Source organism: Alosa alosa, chromosome 14, assembly GCF_017589495.1.
Source record: "Alosa alosa isolate M-15738 ecotype Scorff River chromosome 14, AALO_Geno_1.1, whole genome shotgun sequence".
Taxonomy (NCBI): domain Eukaryota; kingdom Metazoa; phylum Chordata; class Actinopteri; order Clupeiformes; family Clupeidae; genus Alosa; species Alosa alosa.
Window position 1 is genome coordinate 2,049,226 of NC_063202.1, and position 15,764 is coordinate 2,064,989.

At 46.8% G+C, this 15,764-nt stretch overlaps 1 protein-coding gene across 1 annotated transcript in view; it reads right to left on the reverse strand.

Moving 5' to 3' along the window:
* Positions 1-713: 713 nt before the first annotated feature.
* cdh16 (cadherin 16, KSP-cadherin) overlaps positions 714-15,764 on the reverse strand; it is a 69,080-nt gene continuing 54,029 nt past the window's right edge. Inside the window, 6 exon segments of the mRNA XM_048262360.1 lie at positions 714-1,451; positions 1,873-1,989; positions 6,204-6,320; positions 13,435-13,442; positions 13,734-13,878; positions 13,881-13,979. Of these exon segments, the coding sequence (XP_048118317.1) occupies positions 1,351-1,451; positions 1,873-1,989; positions 6,204-6,320; positions 13,435-13,442; positions 13,734-13,878; positions 13,881-13,979 (587 nt within the window). The 3' untranslated portion in view covers positions 714-1,350.

Genomic DNA, 15,764 nt, shown 5'->3' on the forward strand with positions numbered 1-15,764 from the left:
ACAATGTCCTGAAGCTGGAGGCTTTATTATGTGTCGTGTCCTGTATACGACACAATGTCAGCTTGACTTGCTAAACCCAGCCAAGGCATAAGGGACACTGAATCACCATGGCTGTCCCATTCTCACTTTATTTCTTTTGTAAGAATCCATTGGTTATGGTAAAGACATTTACAGGAAAACTTCTGCATGTTAAATGGCTCCAATCTGCTATCAATGTCCATCTTTGGGTCAGACATTCTGCTGTACACACATACATACATACACACACACGTACACACAGAGAAACCGAAACAAAGACGGACAGACACACACACAAATACGCAAACAAACACACACACACACACACATGCCTGCATACACACACATGCACACAAACAACACACAGGCTTCACTCAGAAGGAGCTATTTCTGTCCATTGCCCTGAGCCTAAATATAGTCAGGTCACACAGGTCATGTTTGAATGCTGTCATCATCTCCTAACCTGGCTAGACGCACCGCTGAATGTGATCAGGCCATTACTGCGCTACTGGATAATCCCGCTGGTCTCATTCATGGTGAAACTGTTGATATTTTTTGGAGATTACCATAATGTGATGGATAAAATATTTGAACCCTACTCACGAATCATGCAGGACAAAGCTCTAAAGTCTGGAGTGTAAACACACACACACACACACACACAAACTGAGTACTGATTAAATAATCATTTAAAATGGAGATTCACTTCAGATTTATTGCAGAGGAAATATAATTAGACTTGTGATGTGGCAGCCAAACAACAAAATGAATCATCAGTTGTTATACTGTATTATTAACAATATTACAATTAAAATATGATATTGATTCTGTTACAATATAGCTTCAGCAGTTTACGGGTACAACAGAATACAAGAAATAAATTAGAATTAGATTAGAAAAAAAGTCTGGGCTACACAAAGGGCTAAAGCTTAACAAAAGGTGTATGCTACATTCTCATAATATACACTCTAAGCACTATAACCATATTAAATCCACACCCATATGTGTGTGTGTGTGTGTGTGTGTGATGATAATAATATACACTCGAAGCACTATAACCATATTAAATCCCATACACGTATACTAGAAACAAACCGAAAAGGAGCCGTAAATAGAAATAACAGAGTAAAAAGACATCTCACATGGTGTTCAGTGTGTGTGTGTGTGTGTGTGTGTGTGTGTGTGTGATGAGCTGAGACTGGAGTGAAATCTTTCAGACAACTTTATGCTCATAAGCTTACCCAGCGAAGGTATTTGATGGTGTGTGTTTTGTGTAACAGCATGTGTGTGTGTGTGAGTGTCTGTCTGTGTGTGTGTGTGCGGGTGTGTGTGTCAGAGTGAGATCTTTAGTGGAACTCTCTCCTGGTTGGCCTTGCTAGGCGGCTTTGGGTTCTGGTAGGACAGTCTCATGAAAACCACGATTAGTATGATCCCTGCAAAACACACCAGTACATCATTTACAAACACATTATCAAGTTACAATCATTGGATTTCAATGCCTTGACTTTGCTTTGATCAACAGACTGGCAGCAGTGAATTTAACCAAATACTGTTGGTTCAAATTGTATTTGTTTCAGTTAAAACCCACTTAGCATGTAGCATATCTATTCAAGAAATCATGAATATTACTCAGCTAATAAAATATATGCCTATATGAGCCAAACAGTGTTCTATTCTGACAAGCAACTCTGTGAATAGACTTCCAATTCAGAGTAATGAATTAATTGGAGAGTGATTGGGTTTAGCTGGCTTGTTCGTGTTATTTCGCTTAGTTAGATTGGCAGTGAATTCAACCAAATGCATTGCAAGCTATATGATCCAAAAAGTTTTCCCATGGTGCACGGGGCCCCTTACCGATGACTCCAAACGTGCCACCCAGGATCCCCACAGTGGACTGGAGGGTGGGCATGCCTTGCAGCTGCTTGGCAGCCATGCGACAGTTTCCCCGCACATTACACGTGCACACCGTCACTGGGTAGAGAGAGCCAGACAGGGTGAGTGTCTGAAGGATCAGCCACATTGATTTTAAATTTGGTGACGTGTTTGTGTGTGTGTGTGTGTGTGTGTGTGTGTGTGTGTGAGTGTGTGTGTGTGTGTGTGTGTGAGTGTGTGTGTGTGTGTGTGAATGAGTGTGTGTGTGTGTGTGTGTGTGTGGAGTGTGTGTGTGTGTGTGTGTGTGTGTGTGTGTGTGTGTGTGTGTGTGTGTGTGTGTGAGTGTAAGTACAGTACATTTAATTTATAGAGCACATTTAAAACAGTTTCCACTGACCAAAGTGCTGCACAGAGGATATGGCTAAAAATAAAAAAAATCAAAAGCAAATCAGAACAAGCAAAATATAAAAGGCAAGCACAGAGAGAAGCAAGACAAATACAGAAATACAATAGACAAATAGACAGCCCTAAAACAAATAAATAGCAACAGTACAGAAGACACTTGAATATGAAGAAGGAGAGGAGATGGACAGCTAGGAAGCAGGGAAGGCCAAGGAGTAAATTCTTGATTTAAAAGTGGTGATGGAGGGAGACAGTCTAACATCTGGGGCAGACAATTCCACAGGCGTGGGGCTGCTACCGCAAAGCTCTATCGCCTCTTTTGTTTGAGGCGGGAAAAGGGCCACAGAGAGAAGACCCTTGTCGGCAGATCTAAGGGACCTGGATGCTGAGAGGGGATGGAGGAGGTCTGAAATATATGAGGGAGCCAACCTATGTAATGCCTTATAAACAATCAGAAGGACTTTGAAGTGGACCCTAAAGCTAATGGGGAGCCAGTGTAAGGAGGCCAGAACAGGGTGATGTGTTGGTATTTCTTGGTGCCAGTAAGCATCCTAGCAGCTGCATTTTGTACCAATTGCAGACGAAAAGTTGGGACTGGGGAGACCAAGATAAAGGGAGTTGCAATAATCTAACCGGATGTAACAAATGCATGAATTACTGTTTCTAAGTCCATGGAAGACAGAGAGGGTTTGAGATGGGAAATAATTCTCAGATGGTGGAAGCTACTCTTGATAACAGAACTAATCTGCCTTTTAAAACAGAGCTCTTAATCAAGGATGACACCTAGATTTTGGCATGTGGCTTGACAAAAGAGGAGAGGTGGGCTAATTTTCCTTCAATCAGGGTCTAGCTTTTAGAAGGACCAAAATGATGACCTCTGTCTTATTATCATTTAGCTGAAGGAAGTTATTATTCATCCAGCACTTAATATCCTGGAGACAATCCAGAAGAGGCTGAATGGAGTTATCAGATCTTAAGGGCAGGTATCAGCTGGGCGTCATCAGCATAGAAGTGAAAAGAGATGTCATATTGCCAGATGATGTCACCAAGGGGGAGCATGTATAAACAGAACAGCAAAGGGCCCAAAATGGAGCCTTGCGGGACCCCATAGGAAACAGGAGCTGAGGAGGAAGAGGAGCAACCAAGGGATACTGAGAAGGTTCTGTGTCTGAGGTAGGAGCTGAACCAAAGTAGTGCTGTCCCCTTTATGCCTACCCAGTCCTCAAGACGGGTAAGGAGGGTGTTGTGGTCCACAGTATCAAACGCTGCGCTGAGGTCCAATAGAACCAGGATTGCATTTTGACCTGAATCTAGAGTGAGAAGCAGATCGTTGGTGACTTTTAGCAGAGCCGATTCAGTACTGTGGAGTGTTCTAAAACCTGACTGGAAGGGCTCAAGGATGTTATGCTCAGTCAGGAAGGGAAGCAACTGGGCCAGCACTACTTTCTCCAGTACCTTGGAAAGGAAAGGGAGTTTAGAGATGGGGCGGTAGTTATTCAAAGAATTTGCATCCAGGTTGGGCTTTTTAAGCAGGGGTTGGGCCACCGCATGCTTAAAGCAGGCAGGGACAGCACCAGATGTCAAACAGGAGTTGATAACTAGCTGTATGGAAGGGCCCAACACATCAAAGGCATCTTTCAAGATAGGAGAGGGGGCAACATCACCAGGGGAAGATGTGGGTTTCATACAGAGGACTATGTCCTTGAGATCTGCTAGCGATACATCAGCAAAGTGACTGAAAGTAGATAAAGGGCCTGAAGACACCTTAACTGGGGGGGAAGGCAGAGGAGGGGGAGAGAACAGTGCTCTGATGTTTTCGATTTTATCAATGAAAAATTTCTTAAATTTCTCACAAGCATCAATACTTGTGAAGGGAGCCAGTGAGAGTGGAGGGTTGGTGATTTGATTAATAGTGTGAAACAGAATTTTGGGTCTGTTAGCATGTTGATTAATAATATCAGAGAAGTATTTAGCTCTGGCTGCTTTGGCGGCTACCTGGAAGGATGCTAAAGTAGATTTAAAAATGTCATGGGAGACTGGAAGACGGTCTTTTAGCCATTTCCTTTCAGCTCTCCGGCAGGCCTGCCTGAGTGAGCGGGAGGCATCATCTAACCAGACTTGAGATTTAAATTTCGGACGCTTGTGACAAAGAGGAGCCACCATATCAAGAATGTCTGAGCAGGAGGAGTGGAAAAGAGCAACCATATCATCTGGGCTGGATGAGGCAGAGGAGGCTGAGGACATGGTAGTAGCAATGGCCTTTTTGACAAAAAGGTCAGAGAACTGAGCTGCTGACTGAGAATTTATACAGCGAGAGTAGAGGCCAGTAGCTTTAGCCGCCTGCACAGGGTTAGAGATGACAAGGTTAAATAAAACAGGTAAATGGTCAGAGAAGGACGTTTCCTCAACCATAATATTACCTACAGAAAAACCATAAGACAAAACAAGATCAAGGGTATGACCTAGTATGTGGGCGGCTTGATCAATATGTTGAGTGAGTGTGTGTGTGTGTGTGTGAGAGTGTGTGTGTGTGTGTGTGAGTGTGTGTGTGTGTGTGTGTGTGTGTGTGTGTGTGTGTGTGTGTGTGTGTGTGTGTGTGAGTGTGTGTGTGTGTGTGTGTGTGTGTGTGTGTGTGTGTGTGTGTGTGTGTGTGTGTGAGTGTGAGTGTGTGTGTGTGTGTGTGTGTGTGAGTGTGAGTGAGAATTGAGCAGCCGCCTGGGGACGTGTCTATGGGTTCAGTGGGTCTAGGGAACAAAATACACCTGATCATTGCCACAGACACCAGATGAGATGGCTCAAATGAGTAAGTGTGTGTGTGTGTGTGTGTGTGGGAGGGGAGGGGGGTATGCACCTGTGCCTCTCTTCCCATGTCATCTAGGCACATCAGACAAACACATACAAACACACACACACACACACACACACACACATACATATGCAGAGGAGAATAATCTAAGTATCAGTTACTTAGACAGATGTCTTACCCCAACATAACTCTGCCGCTAGCCATCAAAACACACACACACACACACACACAAACATATCTTACATTGTACAGACAGTCCATCTGGGCTCTGGATTTAATCCTCCTGCGTCTTTGTCACGTCTGTATAATCACAGCTGTGTGTGTGTGTGTGTGTGTGTGTGTGTGTGCGTGTGGCCGTACCTGACCTGCCCTCACTTCCCCTGGCTGACCAAGGCTAACCTGCTAAGGCTAACCTCGACTGACCTCACTCCACTCCAACTCAGAAGCCCCCATGACGTACAGTAGAAGTGCCATAGCACCCATTGTGGGCAATGTTCAGGTTTCCATAGCAACAGGTCGCTAATGAGGCTGGCATGATCTAGCCAGCCCCCCACTCTCACTCTAAGTGAGTGAGTGCATGTGTGTGTGTGTGTCTGTGTGTGTGTAAGTGGGCTGCCATGTTTCTGAGCAGACTGGCACTAACCAGTGCCCTTAATCCATCTGGAACATGAAAACATGGCTGAAACGCCTCTTCATCTCCCCACACTCACACACACACACACACACACACACACACACACACACACACACACACACACATACACACAATTTTATTTAATCCTCTAATATCTACCCTTTTTTACCTATCCAAACATATCCTACTAATCTTTCTCACTCTCATTTCACTAGTTTCCTAGTTTCTCCAACCACTTTCTCTCTGTGTGTTTGTGTGTGTGTGTGTGTCAGTGTGTGTGTGTGTGTGTGTGTGTGAGTATGTGTGTGTTTATGTGTGTGTGTGTGTGTGTGTCTTTTCTGTGTTTTCTGTGTGTGTGTGTGTGTGTGAGTATGTGTGTGTTTATGTGTGTGTGTGTGTGTGTGTTTGTGTGTGTGTCTTTTCTGTGTTTTCTGTGTGTGTGTGTGTGTGTTTTCTGTGTGTGTGTGTTACCTGGCAAGTTGATGAAGGTGCTGCGTGGTGGGGAACTGCTGTCCGAGATGGTGAAAGGCACAGTGTACACTTCAGGAGGCAGATATGGTGTGTTCAGGGACAGGTTAGTATGTGTATCTGCAAAAGAAAAGGTACACGCACACACACACATTGTTAAAATGTACACACCCACTCTGCACCTCCAAGTTAGTTGGAAGACAATGAACTCTTCAACAATTCAAGTCCTTATCTCAACTGTTAAGACAGGTTAGTATACTAGAAGTCAATAGCTAATAGTTAATATCAGACTCAATGATTGATGTGTTATAACACTGATGAAGACTGATGAATACTGACATACTTTTTGTCATCGCCAAAAAGCCTTAGCACACCTCTGTACCGTAACCAGGTCTGAGGTGTTCCAAGACTAAATAAACTCTGGAGAGTGGAGATCCAGGAACGCATTTCTAAAGGTTTGATTGCTTGCTCTGTGCATGATTACTGGTAGCAGGTCAGCTTGAGGGATCTCACGTTACACCCTGATGCTTGAGTTCAAACAGCTGCTGTCGAAGCCGAACTGCCAATACACAGATCCCCCCTGTAATCTGTGGCCAGCCGCGTGGGGTGACGTAGGGCTGAGACCCGCATCCCGTAAAACAGCACACTTCGTCCACCTCTGGGGTGTCTTATCTGTGTCAGAGGGGGGCCCTCAAATGCAGGGAGGCTTTCATGTGCCACTGCTTCTTAAGTGTGTGAAGAGGCTCCGACGTCACCCGCAAACTTACAGCCTCCTATCACAACCTCTTATCACCGCAGTCTCCCAATGTGCACACAGAAACAAGACTCAAGGGTCTAACTGATAATGTTCTGCAAAGCTAAGCCACAAAGTAAAGACGTACAGTCTAAAATGAACTCCAGTAGGCTTGGACACATGCTTGCATGCATGAGTGCATAAGTGTTACAGGGATTTATGTCAAAAATGCAGTGTCTAGTTTACTTGAAGTACTACAAAACTGAAAATCAGTTGCATTGGATTGCTCTTCTCACATTCTATAGAGCTGAAGTTAAACTATCAGAACTGCATTAAAACCACTTAATAGGCCTAATTGGCTTACTAGGCTATGACCAACTGCACCTATTGCTTCATTCAGTACGTTTACATGCACAGTTTAGCCGCTACAGTTATAGCTTGGCTAGATGATTGGACTGGACTACTGCGTCTACATGCTGAATGGGATTCGAAGGGGAGGGGAATTACTGACCGAAGTATGCATGTTTTACTCCAGACATGTTTGTTTTACTTTGATTCATAATTTTTGAATTTTGATTTTGGGAAGCAGTGCTGGTCTGAGATTGAAGGGTTAGTGTATTAGTTAACTTCAGGACCAACTGACAGAGGGGACTGGTTTCAGGGCTGACATCTTGGGGTTTCATTGCTTGAAACTCTATAGTATTTTCTGCACTGGATTTCAGATGTATCCAGAATTGTAATGATATTTTTTGTTAATTTAAAGCGAGTGGGAATCTTTTTAATTCTGCCCTGCATGCATTTGTGGGTGTTTTCCTTTGGACCCTGAGAATATTTCTAATGAATTCTGCATGCAGGGATTCTATGGGGTGTTCATCCCATCTAGTGTAGTCGAGCTTACTGAGTGGACCCCATACCTCACATCCTCCATACAGTGCAATTGGCATGATGACACTGTCAAAAATGTTGCACCGGATGTTGGAATCTGTATTTTATGAAAATTCCTTTCGATAGCATAGAGAGCTCTGCGAGCTTTCTCGTTTAGCGCATTCACTCCAAGGTCAAAGCTTCCTGAGGCTCTGAGTTTCAGGCCTACAGTAGGTAATCGTAACATTGTGAGTGTTCTAGAGTAGAGCAGTGTTTCTTAGGGTGAACCAATCTTGGTTTTTGCCTAAATTAACTGTCAGGGCCCAGTTCTGACAGAAGTGCTCTAGCAGGTCCAGGTGCTGCTGTAGCCCTTGTTCAGAGGGTGAGAGCAGCACCAAGTCATCTGCAAAGAGCAGGAATTTAACTTCCGTATTGTTTAGGGGGAGTCCAGGAGCTGTAGATGGTTCCAGTAACACCGCTAACTCATTAATATAGATACTGTACTGAACAGGGTAGGACTCAAGCTACAGCCCTGTCTCAACCCACGACCGTCTCTTCCCTTAAATCCATGAATGGATGTTCAGAGGACAAAATGCTGGTCTGCCACATTGGACTTTGATTTCACAAATTAGATATTGTGTCTAATACCTCTCTGTGTGTATCATACTGAATAAAAGCCTCTCAAGTTCAAGAGAGTAAGGCGGGGATCACATTAGCCAGCGGCAAGTGGCAGGTTTCCTATTGTTCTCTATGGTTCAGCAGTGGAACGGTGGCAACAATGGCGTAACACTAGCTTTGAACAAGCTGAGCATTGAACTTGGTTTAATTTTCAAAGCGCAACGCGAGCATATTCAATTGACAAACTGTTTGTGTTGCTTAGGACCGAGATAAAACTTATTATGGTCTGAGCGTTGCGTTACGTTTGCCGCTTGCCACTGCATGGCTAATGTGATCCCCGCCTAAAAGTCCCTCCCTGGTTTAGCTCCACCAGTGCCGTATCCCAGCTGTTACTGTACTTCTCATCTGCTTAATCCTGTGTGTTAATTAGATAATCCACAGTTGTCAAGTAATACCAGATAGGATTTTAACCTGGATTATCCACCTCTGAATCAACACATATAGTGAGTGAGACATATTAATAGTAGCTACAGAAGTATCTACAGGATCCTATAAGGACCTGCGGTATACAAGACAAGCATGCGAAAGGTGTGCCTCCAAGAATTCCAGCCAGAGAGTTAGTACCCAGGCTTTCAATTTCAATTCAGGCCACGGACCCTATTACTCAGGCTAATTATTTGTGCTGCTTTCCTAGCAGATATCTGTTGATGAAAGTCTCCTCTTCTCCATCACTAAAAAAGGACCTAATTAATTAGGTTCCAGCTTTCAGTCAGAACACTGTGCAACTCATTAATTTGTTTTCTATAAATTGATGCTCAGAACATGTGGCGGTGCAGACAAAGCACTGATGGGGCATCCTGTGGTGTAACACCTGCTGGCATGTTGGTGATGGTTCTCTCCAGGCTGTCTTTGCATTCTTTGGCAGGAAGCACCATAAGCAGCAAAGTGAAAGTGTGTCGAAAATATACCATGACGCAGGAGAGATTCACATTAGCAAAGAGCACCACAAAAATAGCTTGGCATATATGACACAGAAGCATACACACACACAGACATACTCAGACACACACGCGCGTGCGCGCGCACACACACAGACACACACACGCAGGCACACACGCACGCACACACACACACACACACACACACACACACACACATCAATTCATGGAGGGGGTTGGCTTTTGCGTCATCCAATCAACATGTGAGAGGTGAAGGAGTAATTAGGGGGGAGAGAGAGAGAGGTGGAGAGGAAGGGGGGAGAGAGAGAGAGAGGTGGAGAGAGACGGGAGAGGGAGGGTGGAGAGGAAAGGGAGAGAGAGAGAGGTGGAGAGGAAGGGGGGAGAGAGAGAGAGGAGAGAAGGGGAGAGAGAGGTGGAGAGGTGGAGAGAGGTAGAGAGGGAGGTGGAGAGGAAGGGGAGAGAGAGGTGGAGAGGAAGGGGGGAGAGAGGTGGAGAGGAAGGGGGGAGAGAGGTGGAGAGAGACGGAGAGGGAGGGAGAGAGGTGGAGAGCAGGCGGGAGAGGGAGGTGGAGAGAGGTGGAGGAAGGGGAGAGAGAGAGAGAGAGAGAGAGAGGTGGAGGGAGGGTGGAGAGAGAGGTGGAGAGAGGTGGAGAGGGAGGGGGAGAGAGGTGAGAGGTGGAGAGGGAGGGTGGAGAGAGGTGGAGAGAGACGGGAGAGGGAGGTGGAGAGGGGTGGAGAGGAAGGGGAGAGAGGTGGAGAGGAAGGGGAGAGAGAGAGGTGGAGGAAGGGGAGAGAGGTGGAGAGCAGGCGGGAGAGGGAGGGTGAGAGGGAGGGGGGAGAGAGGTGGAGAGGAAGGGGGGAGAGAGGTGGAGAGAGGTAGAGAGGGAGGGTGGAGAGAGGTGGAGAGCAGGCGGGAGAGGGAGGGTGGAGAGGGAGGGGGGAGAGAGGTGGAGAGCAGGCGGGAGAGGGAGGGTGGAGAGAGAGGTGGAGAGCAGGCATGTAGAGAGAGGTGGAGGGAGGGTGGAGAGCAGGCATGTGCACACATAGATGTCAAAGGGGGCTTGAGCCCTTTTTCTTCCTTTGCACACAGCTTCCCTGTCAAAAATACTGATTAGACTAAAAACCTAAACATGAGGTCGGGAGATTAGACTTGTTGGTTTCGGGGCCTTCTACCTCACCCACGCCTTGAAGTAACACTGAGCTCACACACGCAGTCATAGCCAGGCTTCATGTCAGGCAGACAGGCCACGCCCCTGTGGAATTCAGGAATTGATCTTTTCAGGCTACTGCACGCTAGCCCAGCTCCTTAGCCACTACGCTACTGCACGCTAGCCCAGCTCCTTAGCCACTACGCCAGTGGTTTTCAAAGTGGGGCCAATGAGGCATAACAGTGTTGAAGGAAAGATAAGCAAACAAATAAATACATTTAAATTTTTTTAAATATACCCATTACTATGAGGGTTGATATACAATGCCATTATAATAATGTGACACATGTCTGAACATTATATTTCCCATGATAATGACTGGGAATAATAGTGTGCAGAGTGACATAGCTCTGGCAGAGTCTCTAAATGCAATTTTTTACACACTGTATGCTCCATTTAAGTGCTTGTGGCTAAAATAATTATTAGGATTAGCTTAATATATTTTTACATTTGCCGAAAATTGTCGATGGGTTAAGTAACACACCGGTCCTTGGCCAGAACCTAGTGGTATTTGGGGGCCTTTGTCGTGGAAAAGTTTGGGAACCCCTGCACTACGCTACTGCATGCTAGCCCAGCTCCTTAGCCACTACACACTACTACTGCACGCTAGCCCAGCTCCTTAGCCACTACACACTACTACTGCATGCTAGCCCAGCTCCTTAGCCACTACGCTACTGCATGCTAGCCCAGCTCCTTAGCCACTACACACTACTACTGCATGCTAGCCCAGCTCCTTAGCCACTACACACTACTACTGCACGCTAGCCCAGCCTCAGCCACCACACACTACTACTGCATGCCAGCCCAGCCTCAGCCACCACGCCACTGCATGCCAGCCCAGCCTCAGCCACCACACACTACTACTGCATGCCAGCCCAGCCTCAGCCACTCACGCACACTGCATGCCCCAGCTCAGCCACACGTTACTGCACTCACTACACCATTCCTGTAAAGTATTAACTATTCTATGTGAGCTTGCTTTTATTCCTTATCAAGAAAAGTGAAAGATGAGGAGGAGGAAGGGTTGATGATGAGAGGGGAGATATGGATGTGATGAGGGAAAGAGAGAGATGAGAGAGAGAGAGAGAGAGAGAGAGAGAGAGAGGAAGGGATGGGGCCGCAGGGCTGAGAGGGGGGTGACGGAACCCTGCCAGGGGGGCTAAAGTGGGATCAGTGCTGCGGGGGGTCAGAGGCAGGTGCAATTAGCCCAGCGAAATCCCCCTTTAGCCTTTTCCAGCTGTGACATCTGCAACAGCAGCAGCCAGCCAGCCAGAGGAGTTATATTCAACACAGGCCACCAAAGGATGCTCTCTCATCTATTTATATCCACTAAGAGTAGATGGGGGATGACAAAAAGAAGAAAGGAGAAGATCAGGGAGAGGAGGGGAGGGGAAAGGAGAAGATCAGGGAGAGGAGGGGAGGGGAAAGGAGAGAGGAGGGAGGAGGAGGGGAGGGGAAAGGAGAAGATCAGGGAGAGAAGGGGAGGGGAGAGGAGAGAGAGGAGGGGAGGGGAAAGGAGAAGATCAGGGAGAGGAGGGGAGGGGAGAGGAGAGAGGAGGAAAGGAGAAGACTAGGAGAGGAGGGAGGGAGAGGAGAGAGGAGGGAGGAGGAGGGGAGGGGAAAGGAGAAGATCAGGGAGAGAAGGGGAGGGGAGAGGAGAGAGGAGGGAGGAGGAGGGGAGGGGAAAGGAGAAGATCAGGAGAGGAGGGGAGGGGAGAGGAGAGAGGAGGGAGGAGGAGGGGAGGGGAAAGGAGAAGATCAGGGAGAGGAGAGGAGGGGAGGGGTGAGACAGTGCAAGCAGTGATTTGGCTGGGAGAATCGATATGGTGACACAGCTGGCGTGTTGGGCTTTATTGGGCTGACACATTAGTGACGGAGCCCTTGACAGGAAGGGAGACATTACGCTTATTGGAGCCTGCTCAGACATGGGGAGAGGAAGGTGGTCCATGGAGGAGGGGGGGGGTATCTGATGAAGTAATTTCCTCCTCATATCAGCTGCCACCTCTTTGCGAGCAACACCCACACACACACTCACACATCAAAGACTCACACACGCACGCCGCCATTAATTCTGACCGCGTGATTCTCAAAAAGGCCATCAGTGGGCTGCTGCCGGTGGATTTTTCTGCTGATGCTCTGTATTACATGTGTAATGATGCCTAAATAAAAATTTTGTACTTCTATTTTTTCTCTCTCTTTCTTTCATGTCTTCAGCTGTTTAGAGGGTAATTACATGCTCAGGTGCTGTGACGTCATGTCTTCAGCTGTTTAGAGGGTAATTACATGCTCAGGTGCTGTGACGTCATGTCTTCAGCTGTTTAGAGGGTAATTACATGCTCAGGTGATGTGACGTCACAGAACTGGATGCCTGGTCAGACCGTGACATCATCAGCAACAGAAGTCTACTGTACTGAGCGATCAGAGAGCACTGGCACCTCTCTGACTCAAACAAATCCAATGATCCAATTAACACACACACACACACACACACACCTCCCTGACTCAAACACATCCACTGATCCAACTAACACACACACACACACTGCACAGACTACAATAAATTCCTCTCTCTCTCTCTTCTAACAATATTCAATATTGACATAGACACACACCACTCACACACACACACACACACACACACACACACACTCAATCAAACACCCTTCATGATAAGGTAAGGGTCTCCAGCCTTAAGTCCTCATCTTCCGGCTATCTAGTGAACTATGGGGAGATGCAGGAAATGACTAAGCGAAGATGAACAATAATGGCCTTTTTCAGTGGTAGAAGAAGACCACAATGAGCACTGCATTAACGTCATACTCTTGCTGATAGAGACAAAAACAGCTCAGTAACCATTTACGCTATTTTGGGACAAGCACTGGATGCTGTGGGACTGCAGAAAAGCTTTGTGGGGAAAAACACATGTTGTGTTTAATTATACCCTAAGGACATTGGGAAAATAGTATTTGGTGTATTTAAGCCTCAGAATGCTTGTAACATCTAATCTAGTCAGTCCAGTCAGTCACTCAGTCAGTCACAGCCAAGTCCAACACAGACACACACACACACATGCACAATGGGCCACATTTCCACAAATAATCAGATATTCTGACACGCAGACCCCCACCCCCCAAATACACACACACACACACACACATATCTCCCACCGCTGATGGGGCATGGAGCTTCCAGTTCTGGCGCCACAGGCCTGTGAAGAGTTGAGCCGGCCGCCGTGTTGAGGTCCGTCGCTGTCGCGCGAGGCCAGCACCAGCCTGCCTAAGGCCCCAATCGGCGCAGCAGGTACTTCCACGAGTAGTCACCCACCAGCACCGGGCTGTTGTCGTTCACGTCCAGAATGTGCACTGTCACCAGGGTGGACGCAGACAAGGAGGAGTTCCCTGTAGGAGACACACACACAAGAGGGGGTTGGAGGTGTGGATTAGTTGTGTGTGGCAGGGGATAGAGTTAGCTGTGTGGTTAGTTGTGTGGAAGGGGGTTGAGGTGTGTTGCTTAGTTGTGTGTGGAAGGGGGGTCTTAGTTGTGTGTGGGAAGTTATTGGGGTTGGAGGTGTGGGATTAGTTGTGTGAGAAGGGTGTGGTGTGGGGGCTGGTGTGGAGGTGGAGGTGGATTAGTTGTGTGGAAGGGGGGGGATGGAGGTGTGTTGGTTAGTTGTGTGTGGAAGGGGGTTGGAGGTGTTGGTTAGTTGTGTGTGGAAGGGGGTTGGAGGTGTGTTGATTAGTTGTGTGTGGAAGGGGGATGGAGGTGTGTGGGTTAGTTGTGTGTGTGGAAGTGGGGGGTGGAGGTGTGTTGATTAGTTGTGTGTGGAAGGGGGGAAGTGGAGGTGTGGATGATTAGCTGGAAGGGTGTGTGGAAGGGGGGGGGTCGGAGGTGTGTTGATTAGTTGTGTGTGGAAGGGGGGTCGGAGGTGTGTTGATTAGTTGGGGTCGGAGGTGTGTTGATTAGTTGTGTGTGGAAGGTGGGGGGTCGGAGGTGTGGATTAGTTGTGTGTGGAAGGGGGGGTCGGAGGTGTAAGATTAGTTGTGTGTGGAAGGGGGGTCGTGAGGTTTGTGTTGGATTAGTTGTGTGTGTGGAAGGGGGGGTAAAGAGAAAAGAAAGATGAAGGACAGAAATCAAACAAGAGCAAGAAAGAGGGATGAAATAAATAATATACAGATGCAGAGAGATTTGAGTGTTTTTGACTTTGTAGTGTGTGTGTGTGTGTGTGTGTGTGTGTGTGTGTGTTTGTGACAGAGAGAGAGAGAGAGAGGGTGTGTGTGTGTTTGTGACAGAGAGAGAGTGTGTGTGTGTGTGTGTGTGTGTGTGTTTGTGACAGAGAGAGAGAGAGTGTGTGTGTGTGTGTGTGTGCGTGTAAACATGACTTGTGTTGATATGTGTTTTTGCATGTGTTCATTCTAGAGTGTGTGTGTGTGTGCGTATGTGTGCCTGCGCGTGTGTCTGCGTGCGTGTGTGTGTGTTTGCAAAGGGGATTACATCGGCAAAAAAGATCAACAACACGAGATGAATGAGCTTTGCCGTCGCTCTCGGAGCAAGTTGGCACTTGGCATTACAATAAGCCCCGTCTCTGCCCCCGTGTTTCCTATCTATAATTCAGCAGCAGCCCGAGCAAGAGCCGCTCACTGTACTGCAACTCTGTGACCTGCTTTAGAACAGTGCAGACAAACAACATGATGTCACTTCAGCCCCTGTTGTGAGAGCAGGCCAAGCGCTCCATTAGCGTTGGTCTGTGATGGTCAGAAATATTCCGGCTTTATGACAAGAGCCCCCCTCAAGGAATAAAGGCATTACAGAGTAGTGTGTTGACCTTTGTGAACTCTAAAGCTTGTCTCAACCATGGACATTTTGAGCCTTTGCTATTATTATTATTATTATCTTGAATTTCCCCTAGGGATCAATAAAGTATATCTATCTATCTATCTATCTATCTATCTATCTATCTATCTATCAATCCCATTTGTTTCAGATGTTGTCTTCCATGTGATGAATGAAAGTGTTTGAATGAAAGAGTGTGTATGTGTGTGTGTTCTGAGTGTGTGTGTATTTGTGTGTGTGTGTGTGTATGTGAGAGAGAGAAAGAGAAAGGATGATGAATGAGATGAAGGAGGCAGAGAGGCATTTTTCATATACTGAAGAAAACATTCATGCAAAAAAGCTAATCATTGGCA